The sequence below is a fragment of the Cygnus olor genome, chromosome 17 (assembly GCF_009769625.2).
Source record: "Cygnus olor isolate bCygOlo1 chromosome 17, bCygOlo1.pri.v2, whole genome shotgun sequence".
Classification (NCBI taxonomy): Eukaryota; Metazoa; Chordata; class Aves; order Anseriformes; family Anatidae; genus Cygnus; species Cygnus olor.
This window is the reverse complement of record NC_049185.1, coordinates 15,170,912-15,186,411: the sequence shown is the minus strand read 5'-3', so window position 1 is coordinate 15,186,411 and position 15,500 is coordinate 15,170,912. Positions and strand designations below refer to the sequence as shown.

Below are 15,500 nucleotides of genomic sequence, written 5' to 3'. Positions count from 1 at the left end.
ATGGGGAAGGTTGCGTGCTACTTAGGGAGCATGTGGGAATGCACAGATGGGAACAGGAGTAGAGCTGAGTGTGAGGGAAAGGGAGATAACAGGCTGTGGGGCTGAAGTGTGCATGCGAACTGGTTATCAGTGAAGCTTGGCTGGCTTGCTGGGGGCAGTCTAGATATGCAGTAGAGGGCAGGGAGGTTGATGCCTAGACAAGTGAAAATGGGTGCATTGTGTTAATGGCAGGATGTGTTTGTGTGGCCATTGTATACATGCACAGGGATATGGCGTAGGACCAAGTAACGGAGTCATCTGGATGCTGGGAAGAAAATGATTTTGTCTCTGCTACTGGCTCAAATAATGGAGCTGATGTTGCTCTGTCCTTGGAGCAAGAAGTTTATAGGGTAGCAGAGGAAGGATGGTGATTCAAAGACACTGAGCATGACTCCTAGGGGGAAAACATTTGTCTTTGCCTGAAAGATTTGAGATGGCCTCTAGAGGAAGTGACAAAACATTATATTTCAAGAAAATACTGGCAAAATCAATGCTGTTTTCTTCCCTTGTAGAGCTATGGGAAGTTTGCAGCAGGCTCTGGTATGCTTTGAGAAGAGGCTTGTGGTGGCACATGAGTTGGGGGAAGCGTTTAACAAAGCCCAGGCCTATGGGGAGCTGGGGAGCCTGCACAGCCAGCTGGGGAATTACGAACAAGCCATTTCTTGCCTGGAACGCCAGCTGAACATTGCTCGAGAGATGAAGGACCGAGCCCTGGAGAGCGATGCTGCCTGCGGCCTTGGTGGGGTCTATCAGCAGATGGGAGAGTATGACACAGCCCTGCAGTATCACCAGCTAGACCTGCAGATTGCGGAGGAGACCAACAATCCCACTTGCCAAGGCCGAGCCTACGGGAACCTGGGCCTGACCTACGAGTCCTTGGGCACCTACGAGAGGGCGGTAGTTTATCAGGAACAGCATCTCAGCATTGCAGCACAAATGAACGATCTTGTAGCCAAAACTATATCCTACAGCAGTCTGGGAAGGACTCATCATGCCTTGCAGAACTACTCTCAGGCTGTGATGTACCTGCAGGAAGGTAAGAGGCTGAATCCTCCAACATAGCACGTTGTGATAGATGTAGGGGAGTAGGAGGGAGGCCTGAACACTTGGAGAGAAGTGAGGTACTGTGAGTGTGGCACTAATAGAATGGGTTTGACAGTGACTTAGATGCAAAAGCTCTTGCAGACATACATAGCTACTGTTGAGCATCCATGTGAGTAGCTACACAAGCAAGTTGTTCTGGTCAGCACGTCATGTCAGTCAGAGCTTTCCTGGCATCCTGTGAAGAGAGTGTTGTGCAGAGCAGTCTCTTCCTTCCTGGGGGCTTCCCATCCAGCTCTGAGCTTGAATCCAGACTGCATCTAATGAGTCTTTGTAAAGCCTGCTTGTGCCTGAGCATTGAAGGTGTAAGCTCTCACTGTAGATAGCACTGCATCCCAGGAATTGGCTGTATGGGTAAGGACATACTCATCCAAAAGTAAGTCTGGAACTAATGTGTGCTGAGCTGTGCTTTGCTGCTCACCACCTGGCTTTTCTTTCTGAGCTCCAATGGGAGTGAGACCAGATGGGTGAGTGTCCTGTAAGCTGATAGTGAAAACAACTCTTGTTTGGTCGGGAGGTGCAGCCCTCGGTGTTCAGAAGCCATCTGCCCGCTGCTGAGCGCCAGGACCAGCGCAGGCCTCCGGCTTGTGCTGCTGAAAAAGATTCCAGCATGCAAGCAGCATTTGTTCAGGGCGGTAGCTCTCAGATGGAGGAGATGAGCAATGTAGTTGGAGCGTATGAAGTTGGAAGCTGAAGGATTAATTATATCAGCTAGTCTCATTTTTTTTAAACTGACTTTGACAGGATTCGAACAACCTGAGGGAGTTCAATTATATTGGAAGGAGATAAATTATATGCAGCTCCTTTTCCCTGTGTGATGAAAGATTCCTGAAAAAAAAAATGTAAATGCTGGTTGCTGCTGAGATGCATGGTCACAACCAGGCCTCCCCTTCTCCAGTCTGTAGGAAACAAAGTAGATAAGAGCATCCTTGTTGGCAGCAGCAGGGCCCATGGAGGTGAGAGGCTTGGAGTGTGATGGAAGCAGGGGACAAACAAGAAGGTGCTGCTGGAAGTAAAATGCGCTTTATGTCGCTCATGCCAGGACCCTGCCCTCTGTTCGGGCTCAGTAGAGAAACCATGTAGAACCTTCCAGGATGCTGGAATAGCTAGTGGGAAATGAACAAGTAATGTGGCAAGAGCCTCTTCTCTGGTAGTGTTTGGCAGTTCAGTGTGATTTTGATTGTCTTCTCCCTCCAGCCCTCTCTCACTATGACTGCTTTTCAGGACTGAGGCTGGCAGAGCAGCTGGGACGCAGAGAAGATGAAGCCAAAATCCGCCATGGCCTTGGCCTTTCCCTCTGGGCAAGTGGGAACCTGGAGGAGTCTCAGCACCAGGTATTCCGTGGCCTGTCCCATGCTTGTGAGTCCTGTGGGTCGTTTCTGTCATAGGGAGAGGAAATGTCTGGTGCATCCTGGGGCAGGGTGTATGATGCACTGAGCCCATGTGCCTTCTTGTTGCATCCCCAGCCCCCTGCCCTCAGCCAGGGATGCTGACATCCTGAGGGGCTGTCTGAGGCTGACCTCCCCATCTGTGGCTATGGTGGCCCCTGGATCCTGCTCTCCTAGTCAGCACTATCTGCTGCATCTGTTTAGGGAGTCACCATGGCTGTTTTCCCCCCACCAGTTGTACCGGGCCTCGGCACTGTTTGAAACTATCCGACATGAGGTGCAGCTGAGCACAGATTACAAGCTGTCACTCTTCGACCTGCAGACATCTTCCTATCAGGCCCTGCAACGAGTACTTGTCAGCCTAGGTAAGAGACACCATCGCCTGCTGGGTCTGAACTCCACGCTTGTGCCACAGTTTGACTAAAGATGCAGGGAGACAGTTCGTGCTACAACCTTTGCTCTTACCTGTCTGATGAAGCACAGCGTTTGTTTGCCAGGACAGAAGTAAGGGTCTCTTTGGGTTTCAGGCACCTGTGGATAGTCTTCCGTTCTTTCTCCAGCCATTTGACTCTGTGACTGATTTCCCCATACATCACGTTAGTGCTTGCAGCCAAGATGATCTGTGGGACCATAGTCCAGTGCTGGACTGCTCTTTCCAGAAATAAATGCTGTGATGCTGTTTCACTAGGTTTGTGTTTGAGCTGGGATAGCACCTGTCCCTGTTCCCGCACTTGTCACTGCAGACCATGTTGGTGTCAGGTCTGAGAGATGGCTTTGTCTTTTCAGGTCACCATGATGAAGCTTTGGCAGTAGCAGAGAGAGGACGAACAAGGGCGTTTGCTGATCTGCTTGTGGAACGCCAGACTGGGCAGCAGGACTCTGATCCCTATTCTCCGGTGACCATTGACCAGGTCCTGGAGACAGTGAATGGCCAGAGGGGACTTGTTCTCTACTACTCACTGGCAGCAGGTTACCTGTACAGCTGGCTGCTGGCTCCTGGGGCAGGTGAGGTCCCTTTTGGAGGTGAGAGCCTATGAACAAAAGCAATCCTTTGGATCCAGAACCTTGGAGCTAAATAGACGGGAAATGGTGGCATAGCCACAGCAATAATGACATAGAAGTTCTTATTCAGGATTTTGACATTCATCTGGAAATGGAAATGTCTCAGGTGTTTAATATTTCCATTTTTCAACCTCTAATCTGTATGTTTTTCTCACAGAGCAATGCAGAGCAGTAATGGGATTCCAGGTACCTTGGTCTGTGAGAATCTTTAATGCATAAGAATGCTTACTTTAATTATATTTCTGTGCTTTATCGTTCCAAAAGCTTTTGGCATTTATTCACTGAATTGGATTGCAGAAAACAGAAGGGCATCCGTGCTTCCTGATACATCACTGAACTGCCTGATCCTCTGAATTCCACTCATATGAATGCGGAAATGCTTATCACAGGAGAGCAAGGAGGATTAATTTGAAGAGGATTGCTTTTTGCAGGCAGCTGTTTTTCATTATCTAATAAAATGATGACTGTAAATTTTCATGAGTTCTTTCTGGATATAATTTAATAATTGCAGCCCTTCACCATAACAAAACGAAAGAGATAAAAAGCACTATTCAGATTACACCAAAAATGCTTTGGGAAGGGAAGCAGACATTCACATGTTTCTGACTTCAGATGGGATGACAGCGATTGGAAGGTGCTCTTTTAGGGGGTGTCTTGTAATATTGATGGTATAAGTTTAAGATGATGTCATCCTGCTACGCATCCTTGGCACTAACTGGCTCTTTAGTTCTGTACTTTGCACAATAAAATGTCACTAATTCTGTAGTATTGAGATCAAGCTGAGTATACTAGAATTATATGGATCAGGAGTGCAGGATTTGCCACCAGCCTTCACAACCAGTCTCCTCCTTGCCCATCTGGGTTGTGTAGAAGTGCAGCTGTGCTCTCCAAGTACATGGGTTTGTGACTGGCTCCTTGAAGGCACTGACAGGTATGAGGAAGGAGAGGGACACTGGTGCTTTTGTCTTTAACATGCAGGTTTCCTCTTGAACAGCTTTGCTGGGGAGCTCTTCAGCAGTGACTCCATCCCTTCTCATCTCATTACTGCTGGTGGAGAGTAGCTTCAATGACAGCCCAGGATCCTCATTATCCCACTGAAATTGTGCCTTTAGAGCCTCTTCACTGATTCTGTATTTGTGACAAAAGGAGCTGCTTTATTCATTATTCCCCCACTCTTGATAACTGATCTATGCTGTCAATGCAAACAGGGCATACAAAGCAGCCTTTTGCTGTTGATCACGGGCTGCAGCACTGTAGAATTGTATCAGAAAGGTTATGGCAGTATGAATGGAGGAAGGTTTTATCTAGAGTATTAGTTGAATTCTTACCAAAACAGCGATTGTTCTTTATAAGTCTTATCCGTTGTGAAATGCTAACATTTAGTATTTTACTATGCATTAATACACCTTTCTTCGTATATAATGTATTTTCATGCATATGAGTAAAATGAAAAACCTTTGTGTGACATGAGAAGGTTCTGCTGTAGTAATAGCAATTTTGTTCAACATTTGAGGCCTTATGTGTTCAATGTATGTGAACAGAGACTATTAGGTATTTTTCATGCATAGCTGTGGAAATGTGACTTACACTGGTGACTTACGCATGCTTGCATGAAAGATGTGCTTTCTAATTTATATAAGACTGCTGCAATAGCAAATGCATTCTGAGCATCTCATAAAAGCTATCATCTGCAAAGTACAAAGCCAGGTTTTAAATAACCAATTGTAATTCAGAAGTCTGGAAAAGCCCTGTGGAGACATGGCACAGAATGCATTGCCACAGTTGTACTGGAAATGACAAGTGCTAGGGACTGTTCCGCTTTCCTGGACAGTTGCCGGCAGTGCTCTTCCTCCCCTGCAGAAATAATGTCATGATTCTTTTTCCTTGCAGGAATTCTAAAATTTCATGAGTATTATCTGGGTGACAGCCTGACAGAAAATGCTGGGGACTTCCCTGAAGCCAACAGTGTGACTTTGCAAACAGTAACAAACTCTGCATTGGAACAGTATGTCTCAAGTGTACGGGAGGCGCTGGGTGTGGATTCCTACTATACCCGGTAAGCTGGAGATAGGGTTTAACATCCTGGTTCCCACTTTCTCACCAGAAAGCGATAACAGTTCAACTAATGGGATGAGAAGTCTGAGAGCTGAGAGTGAGAGCAGGGGGCAAATTTTCATTACAGCAACTACAAAATTGTTTTATTCAGGTATCCATGTCTATTTTTCTGCTGGTAATGTCCTTGTCCGTTCTTTGTATGTGAATAGTTCAGGGAAAAAAATTTGGCAACAATTTAGCGTGTTGTTATAAGTGTGGCTTACTGCATAGTTTCTTTACTTGGAGTAGGTTAGTAACACTGGCTGTTTGCAGGTCTAGTTTACTACTGGTGCAAAGGAGATTTAAAGGTATGTGTTCGCTGATTTGTTAACCAGCTCTCAAAATTTATGTGAATTGGGGCTCTTTTAAGCTGTACCATTTTTAAATCTTTTTTAAAGCTGTATTGCCTTTTTATGCAGCACTGAAATTTGTGAATGAAGCACTCTTGAGTCCCCAAGGCTATAGAAAAATGTCCTCTTCTTTGTGCTGCCCCAGCCCCCACAAGCCATTAACAGCTGACATTAGAGTCACCACCATACTGATAGCTTTCCGAGAGCAACCCATGGTCTACGGGGGCAGTGTACATCCAAAACTGGTGTTCCAGGTCATGATGTTAGCCAAGAAAGAGGAAATGATGGCACTGATCCTTGAATTGATATGAGCTTAGGATTCTGTGGGATCCACGGAACCTATTCTACTCTCCTAATTAATCTTTTTTCATCTTTTGTAATAGCCATTGTAGGCAGCAAATGCCATTGCATACCTGACACTGCAGTGGTGTGAGGTAGAGCAGTGTTGTGCGGAAGGCAGCAGTAAAACCAAACTATGCTTTGTCGTCCACCCACCAGCAGTGTCCGTGGCTTTCTGCCCTTGATGCTCACAGTGCAGTCTAACAGGATGTGAATTTTCTGTCAAAATGAAATACGATCATAACCCCAGTTCTGAAGCTTCCTCTTAGGTGTTTTGACTATGCAGAATGTTACCAGATTTCCCAGTTGCTTTTTCCCCAGGACTTCTTGCAGTAACTCAGACAAATTAATTCTCTCCCCAGATTAGGGGACATATAACACTTGGTTATGCTACGTCCCTAACACCAGTGATTAATAACATTGGTTACAATCAGCTTGCTGGATGTGAAGCTCTGAGAGGCTGTTAACATGTGCTCAGCATGGATGGTGAGTCCCTCCGTGTTTTTCCCTTCATGGGAGAGTCAGATGCCAAAAGTGGAAACCATTAGAGGTTGTGGACTCGGGTGTGGTAAATAACTTTTATCATTTTCACCAATTTCAAAGTAAATTAAAGAATGTGCATCTATGCTGGGATGCTGAATGTGCCCTGAAAGGTTTGCAGGGGAGGATGCTTCAGGTTGCAGAGCCGCCTTCTTCTGGTTTTACCTTTACTTAGGGAACTGAAGAGAAAGCTCTACCTAATTTATTTGTTTATTTTCTTATCTATTTATTTATGTCTAAACCACAAAAATACTAGCTTTTAGAAGGTTTAGGGGGTGTCTTTGTCTTATAAACCACTCGTGGCCTGTTCCAAGCTTATCTTAGCTTTTCAGTGCTCTATATTTTCATAATGTCTACTGGCCTGAGTGCAGCTATTTGCATTGTATCTAACTTTGACTGAGAAGTTTGTTGTTTGCATTACCAGAAAAGAACCTGTCTAGAACACTACTAACTTGAGAGGAGATCTCAGGATTTTTGTTGTGTTTTAAGGGAGTGTGTGGGGTGGGTTGTTTTTCTTTTTTTGTTTCCTTCTTTGTGTTTTAACAGGATGGTTATTGTATCAGTCTCCTAAAGAACACAAGATGCTTTTTTCCACTTTTCATTGGAAATTTGCCCAAAGAACTGACAAACTCTTGCTATATAAATTACTTGTGGGTTTCTGCAACCCTTTGAGATTACTTTAGACACCCATGTTACCATTAAAATTCTTACGTTAATCTTGTAAGAACTAAACAATTTGTACAGTCCTAAAGTCTTTGCCAGTGACAGACTGAAGACACATCAAAATCTTTGAGATGCTGCTTCAGAGCGCTAAAACCTAGCAGTCCATAGCCTATGTCATTTTCTTAAGAGGTACACGCAGCAGAATGCAAGCAGATTTGTGGCCATGTTTGAACTGACCGGGCTGCAAATGAGAAGGAAAGCAAACCACTCCCCAAAACAGAAAAAAATAAATAAATAAACCATGCATTGTTATCCCACACAAGAGAGGAAAGTTAATTGGTATGAGAAAGGTGAAGGAGATACCTGAGTCGAGATGGACAACATATATCTAGAAGAAAACTGATTTGAGCCATTTTCTCTGCTTCTCTGCCGTAGTCTCCAAGGAGGAAAGCTATGTCAGTGATCTGTGTGGTTTACGTAGCTTTACAGCTGGGAGATAGATAAAGGGTTTTTGTTCCTTTGGGCTAGCTACACAGTGATTTGCTCATCCTTTCTCTTTGTTCTACTTCTATATATAAATATTTTTGTGACTATAGCAGTGATTATCCGTAAATGATAAGATACAAAATGATTTGAACAAAATTATAGTACCACTCTGAAAACTTCCCATGAACATGGTGTTAGATTCTATCTCTCTGAGTGTGATGTTGGTGTCTGGAAGTTCCTTTGGAGTGTCACTAAAAAATTTAGTATTGCCATTGTGGGAGGATGAACTGTAGTGATTCAGTGAGAGACGGGTATTCAGGGACCCAGAATCTTGCTAATGTGGACGTTTGTACACGTTGCTGAAATACTGGCAGTATCTGTAACAGATTTTGATCATGAACAGGTGACTTCTTGCTGCTGATAGCCAAAATGGTGGATCAGGAACAGTGAGCCTAAGGTCAGCAATCATGTTAGACTTAGAGATTCTGACCCAGTCTGTCCAGAACTCAGTCTGAACTTCCATTTTCTGAAATCACCCACCAACCTCACAAGGGATTTGTCAGGATTGTGTCAGTTGAGCTGCTGAGATGACTCTGTGCTTAACTCGTAACGTTGAGACAGTTTGAAAGCAGAAGCAGTAGGGGCAGCAGATACCTCCCTCCAGTGATACCCACATCTGCATGTATTGGACTTCCAGTTGTCTCATCTGGATGCATTTTGGGTTTGTACTATCTGACAAGGTGCATAACCTTCTCCAGTTGTGAAGGTGGCTTTCTGAAGGGGAACATATGTTTTTTTACAGCTCTTTGACTGGATTATTCATTTCACTGTGACCAATAACAAACTGCATGCTAGTCTAGGGTTTTTATTAAGTACTCTGAGAAAGAGCAATTGGAACCTAAACCAGCTGAGTAATCGAAGTCTAAGGGAATTGACAAAGGGGAGTAGCTTCCTGCACGTTAAAGCCCTGAGAAGCTGCAAGCACATAAGCACAGCTATCTGAATGATCATAATCATGAAATTATTGCTATTAAATAATGCTATACTTAAGGCCTATCCTTGTCTGTGGTGATGTCTAGTGGTTTGCAGGCCTTACATTAAATCTGTTCTCTTGGCTTCAGTCACACCTTAGGAGATACATTTTTTAAGTCTTGCTTGAAAATGAGCTGTGTGATTCCCATTAAAGGAAATGTCAGAAGTTATTCTCTCCAGCCTTCGTGTTTCCTGGGTTTTACACATGAGTTCCGGATGTTGACGCTTCATCCAGTTCTTTCTTGTGTGTGCATGTGGAGCATGAGCTCTCTGTTCTTGGAAGTCTACAACTTCCTCGTGAGGGGGAGTGTAGAGGCAGGTGACCTATTCTCCGTTATCACCAGTGACAGGACTCAGGGGAACAGTGTTAAGCTGAGGCAGGGGAAGTTTAGGCTGGACATCAGGAAGAGGTTCTTCACCGAGAGGGTGGTTGCACACTGGAACAGGCTCCCCAGGGAAGGAGTCACTGCACCAAGCCTGTCTGAATTTAAGAAGCGGTTGGACTGTGCACTTAGTCACATGGTCTAAACTTTTGGGCAGACCTGTGCGGTGCCAGGAGTTGGACTTGATGATCCTTATGGGTCCCTTCCAACTCGGGATATTCTCTGATTCTATGATTCTTTCTGGAAGAACAGAGTCACTCCCTCTGAGGTGCAAATACTGACAGGAAGGACAAGAAAGAAAAAGCAAGACTGAATTGGTTCCATCTACCCTTCTTTTAAAGGATCAGGGTTTCATGTTTCAGAAGGTTACATCCATCTCTAGGTACCAATGGTTGAATCTTATCCTCTAGATATGCATGTACACAACCAAAATCTGCGGTTACTCCTTATGTTTGCAGATGCTATTTTCAGTTCGGGTCACCATTTGTCATCACAGACTTTTCCTGGCAAAGGGAGTCCTTCAGTCTTCAGGTTCTGGGATGAGTCTTTAATTTACTGTGATGTCAGCTTCCTCCTCTTTTCGTGGGGATGGTGGTGGTATGTTCTTGGTTAAGGATTGTGGGTTTGATGCTTGTCTCTGAGATCATTGGGCTGGTGTGGTATGATCACAGGCAGAAGCTCTTTCCCCACTTCAAAATTATATGCAGGTTATTAAACAAATCTTGTCTGCTCTGTGTGGGTCAATATCATGTTCTGATTTGAAACTCTTTCCTCATATTATCAAGTGCTTCCTTACAGCATTGCTGATTGCCGCCATACTCCAGCATGGCACACCCCCAGGAGAAACTGTCACCTGCAGTCCCTGGAAGCTGTTCTCTGACTGTCAATAAAGAACAAAAGGAGTTGAATATGTACAGCATGCATGTGAAAACTTTTGTTTGGCTTCGACTTCTCAGTTCATGGCCTGCTGAAGTGCACTGTAGTTGTATGCTTTTGCATTGATATTTAAGTGCAGTTGCCTTCCATAATGGTGTAAACATGTTTGTAGGTACTGTTGCACCACCAAGGTGGCACATCTTCCCATTTTTTGCTCCTGGGAGGAAGGGATGCTCTCATAGGATGTGTCATCAGGATTTTGCTGTGGTAATGTTAGGTTCTACACTGCAGCCTTTGCTTTGTGCTGAAAATTCTTCATCTCAGCTTGTCTAATTAAGGTAACGAATAACACATACTTGCAAAAAAATAAAGTGTGAGAGACTTTGAAGACTGCTTGAATTTTTGTTGGGACAGATTTCTTTCTTTTCTGGGAAAGCGTGTGACCTGCTCTCTTGGGTTCATGAACTCAAGATTTTTAACTCTTGTAGGAGCTCCAAATATTCATCATGAGTGATACTTAAAACTGTGCCAGGACTCAAGACTCAGCATGCCTACAGCTGGAAGAAAAACATACAGGAGACAGCCATTGACAACCTTTTCTTCCCCCAACCCTCACTCCCCCCTTTTTTCTTCTTGACTGTTGTTTGACTAGTCCCATTTCAATGTTCAAGAAGTGAATGGCTTTTGTTAAGGCTTATTCTCTCAGGTTATTAAATGATATTGACCTGGAAGTATATTTGTAAGATATCCTGTGGTCCATACAGCAACACGTATAGTTATCTGCACAAATACCTGTTATACGATAATTTGATTCACGTGCTTGTTATTGAAAAATGTGTCCTTGAGGAAAGGCTGTAAGTTGTCAGGAACCCAGTAAAAGGAAGCATAAGGGAGATGCAGGCAGCACAGCAGCTTTCGCTTAAGTGTACAAATTCCAAGGCTTGTGATGCACCATATGATATGCAAATTATTTATTAAATTAAAGGAAGGGATTGTTAAAAATGCACATACAATAGTTGTTTGCTTTCTGCCTTTAGAAAGGAAAAACAAGTGCTACCATAGCATTTAAATGGAAAATCTACGACAAGATGGTCATTTAGATATTTCTCTATATTTCTCTCTGTTGCTGTTGTCCTAGTGTCACTGATGGAGTCGGTTTTTTGTCTATGTGTGTCTTTCCCTGTTTGTATAATAGGAACATCAACACAGCTGCCTTTTGTATATTGAGCTTTGCCAGTGAAGGGAGCATACATAGCTTGGAGGGTCGTGGTTTTTTTGTTGTTGTCGTGTTTTTTTGTGGAAAGGGTATGCTAGCATATGTGCTTAGGCAATTCAAGGGCTGAGTTGGTGTTTCCTTTAAACATCAGCTTTTCTGTTCAGTAGCGTCACAAGTCCTTATCTGTTTGCTGGGCATGGGAATTTGGGTCCTGTATTTCTGTCATTGTGTGTAACGCTTTAAACCCTTAAGAATGCCCAGGGCAAGAGGAAGGTACAGGGTTGTTATTATCTTGTATGCCTAACAGGAGAGGAGATGCAATCCAGGGAAAGTTTGACTTTAACATTTGGTTGAGGTTGTCTGAAATTAATTTTCTCTCAAACTGGCTGAGCATTTGTTACAAAGCTATTGTTCTGTCCTGCACCAATGATTCCTTCAACCTGCTGTTCCCTCTGCAGAGCCTGTGCTAGCAGTGAGACTGAGAGTGAAGCTGGGGATATCATGGACCAACAGTATGAGGAGATGAATAACAAGCTGAACTCAGTGACTGATCCAACTGGCTTCCTGAGGATGGTCAGCAGGAACAACCTCCTGAACAGGTGAGAATACAGTGCTGCACTGTGGGGATCAGTGAGCAGAATGAGATGTCTTGCCGTGACCTCAGACTAGAGCTGATGACGTTGTTAGTGGTCTCCCTTATTCCCCCATGTTTCAAGGACACAGAACAGCAAACTGATGCTCTTCGTTTTGGTTGCAGTAACCATTCCTGTGGATATGTCTTCACAACTCTGATGCTTGGGGAACACTAAGCATCTATCTTGGGAATAAGGTCCCCATGTTAGTATGTACAGTAGTCTCTTCCTTTCTGAGCAAAGGGGCCCATAGGTGTTCCCCTTCAATCCTTTTCTTTTGTGTTAATTTGTTACAGTGAGAATTTTTCCCTTTCTCAGGAGAGCCTTGCATCTTGCTCCTGACGGGACTGGGAATCCAGTACCACCCACTGCTGCACGCCTGTCCAGCCTGGGACAGGTATTTCAGGTGCCTAATGTCCTTTGACAGATATGTGGCCTGTTGGGGCTTGGTTTTATTCTACAGACTCAAATCTTACATGTGAAGGACAAAAAAATCTTCATGGTTTGGGCATGGGGTCCTATTGCTTCCTCCTTTACAAATACAAATTTTCAATAGAAAGGAGGCAGGACAACAAATGAAAGCATCATTGTGCCTTCTTTTGAGAGGGAGGGCCATGGGCAGAGACCTAGACAGGACTGTGTATTTCACTTAGGAACCCAGTAGCTTGGTTTGGGAGATGTAGGGGTTGACATCTTCATTGCATTTCTAGTTGAACTTGATAGGTTAAGATGATAGCCATCAAAGACTTGTCAGCAATTGTAAACTGGCAGCTTGGTCTTGAGGGGCAGCCATTTCTAATTTCCTGTTCTCCTGGACAAGAGCCATTTTTGACCATCTGAACAATTGCAGGGGAAGTCTGTTTTTGTCCCTGCTGTCTGTGAGTTGTGGAACTTGGAGCTCTCTGCTTACACACTTCTGGTGGAAGTACTTGTTTCTGTGGATTTTAACTGGTGTACTAAGTAGGTGGTAATATGCTGCATTTCCAAAGTTACAGGATTGTGCACTAGCTATGCCATCTCCACTCATTTTCTGTCACTTATAGTTTGCACAGGTCTCAGTCTTTCACAACACCATGCTGTTTAGGGCAAGTGTTTGAAATGACCATTGAAGACAGAATTTTTTCAGTGTTACCGCTCCCATAATGGAGAGACGCTACATGATGCAACCCAGGGTTTCTGTCTAGATCTGTGTTCCAGCGTAGAATATGGGCACAGGACACTCGAGGCCTTTCACAGCTGGAAAAGAGAAAGCAGTCAGCCTGCAGTACAGGGAGCAATCACTGGAGCTTATGAGCTGTAGCAATAGCATCCCCATGAAACCGGGAGCTGCTTGTTGGCCCTAACAACTATCTGTTTTTTCTTTCCACAGTCCACATACTTACCTATTCATGCTACCGCAGTGGTGGTGAATTATCAGTACTTGCTTGTTCAGGATCAAACAGGCAGACCCCCAGGATTGCTGAGACATTTTGCCATGTCATCAGGGTCAGAACAGGAGAACTTCTCTCAGGTTACAAAGGGAAAATATGCTCTGGTTCTGCTCTGGGGGATGCAATCTTCAGGAACACCACGGAGGCCATTTATGCAGCATCTATGTGTCTTTCTGCTTCTTGGGAGCTAAATGCATTTCTTTGAACACAGATCTAGGAGCTTACCTCAGGTGTCTTGTGAATTAACTAGTTTGTAGCTATTAGGAGAATCTCAGGGATGGGGGAACTTGAGCACTTCATTAAAAGCACCCTCACAAGAGCATCAGAAGGAGGACTAGAAGCAAACGTGACTGATGTTTTCACAAGCTGCACTGAGATGAAGAGAAAGGCAAGATACTTCTGTGTGGCCTCCCTGCCCAACTTTTGTCCCCACATGGGGTAATATCAGGGAGCTCTAGTGGTAAAGCTGATGCTGCCACATCTGGTTTGTACCTGGTTTGCTGAGTCCCAGATTCAGGGCAGGTGCTATAGTCCTGCCCAAACCTTTGAGTACTTATGTCTACTTCAGTCCCACAGATGATGAAACTAGAGGCTACAGAGTCTAGAAGGGAACTGTAGGAAGTATTACCTGTCCTATTGTTACACTGCGTGGTTCTTCCTAATCTAGCAGTGTAGAGAGCAGTATGCAGCATAGTGCATGTTGCACAGTGAGCTTGGGACAGCAAGGAGTTATCCTTGAAAGAGTCCTGCAGCTTCAGGAATGAAGCAGATGAAAGTCTACATGGAAGGAAGAATATTAATAAAGGAAAAGGGAGTAGGCAGCATTTCTATGCACTGGACTAGAGTTCTAGCAAGGAACTGTGAGCTTTTAGAGTTTGGGTAAACAACAGAGTTGAATGTTTAGGAAGAATACAAATTGTCATCTTGCATCTCTGGCCTCCAGCTCGCCGCCTCTGTGCAGTTGTTCTTCTGCCAGCTAATACTGGCATGAAATCACATAGCTGTAGGTCAGTGATGAGTGGGTTATTGCTGCTGTTGTGCTTCAGGAGATGGTAATGTTGTGCCTCACAAGCAGTAAACGAAGGTACGGCCTCTGTTTGCCTTGGCTTCTACAGTGCAGGGCACAAAGGGGAGTAGGGCCTGCTTGCAGTTGAGAGTAAGAGCTTGCCTTTTCCTGCTGCCAAGGCAGGCCCTGCATTCCTCATGTGAGGCCTGAATGCAGTGTTCACATCTTGTGTTTGAATGTTGGAGATCCTCAAGGGAGTTTACATGGCCTGGGGCCAGTGTGAGTTCCTTCACGCGCAGGAGTTGCACATGCTGTTAAGGTCCCATGTCAAAATGAGGCCCTAGACGTGCTGGGACTGTTTGGAGCCATCCAGTCTCCATTTCTGATGGCAAGTGGGTGACTGAAATGCAGCCATTGGTTTTGGATGGGTGCCCTCTGGCTGCTGTCATCAGGTAACCCGGTGATTCTGGCTTTCAAGCAGAGAATAGTATGCTTTTTGGCAGCTCTGCTTAGAAAAGCAAAAATGCCTAGGTTTGGCAGTTAACTTAAGGGACTTCTGAGAAGAAGAGGACTTTGGAGGAAAAAGGGATGCTGAAGGGACACCGCAGTAATCTCAGTACTGTCCAGTAGCTGTCTAAGCAGTTCATGCCAAGAGATCCCAACACAATCCCAGTTGCTCATGTCTTATACAGCTTCTGTGTTGTCTGCTCTGTAGGACTTTTAGACCAGATTAAAATTTGATTTCTTCCCTGCTCATCATCTTTTGCTCAAGCAAGAAACGTGATCATTGCCGTCACCTGAATATAGCTCCCCACCTTTTCTTTGGCCTCTCCACCATCATGGGGGACACAGTCTGTCTGCCT

The 15,500-nt window shown here is 44.5% G+C and overlaps 1 protein-coding gene across 3 annotated transcripts in view; it reads left to right on the top strand.

The window, feature by feature from the left end:
* Positions 1-15,500, top strand: part of TTC28 (tetratricopeptide repeat domain 28) — a 169,067-nt gene that overhangs the window by 128,962 nt on the left and 24,605 nt on the right. For all 3 annotated transcript variants that reach the window (XM_040576632.1, XM_040576631.1, XM_040576633.1), the window contains 6 exons: positions 552-1,075; positions 2,365-2,474; positions 2,764-2,893; positions 3,315-3,533; positions 5,481-5,646; positions 12,028-12,168. In XM_040576632.1, the coding sequence (XP_040432566.1) occupies positions 552-1,075; positions 2,365-2,474; positions 2,764-2,893; positions 3,315-3,533; positions 5,481-5,646; positions 12,028-12,168 (1,290 nt within the window). The remainder of the gene's footprint in view (positions 1-551; positions 1,076-2,364; positions 2,475-2,763; positions 2,894-3,314; positions 3,534-5,480; positions 5,647-12,027; positions 12,169-15,500) is intronic.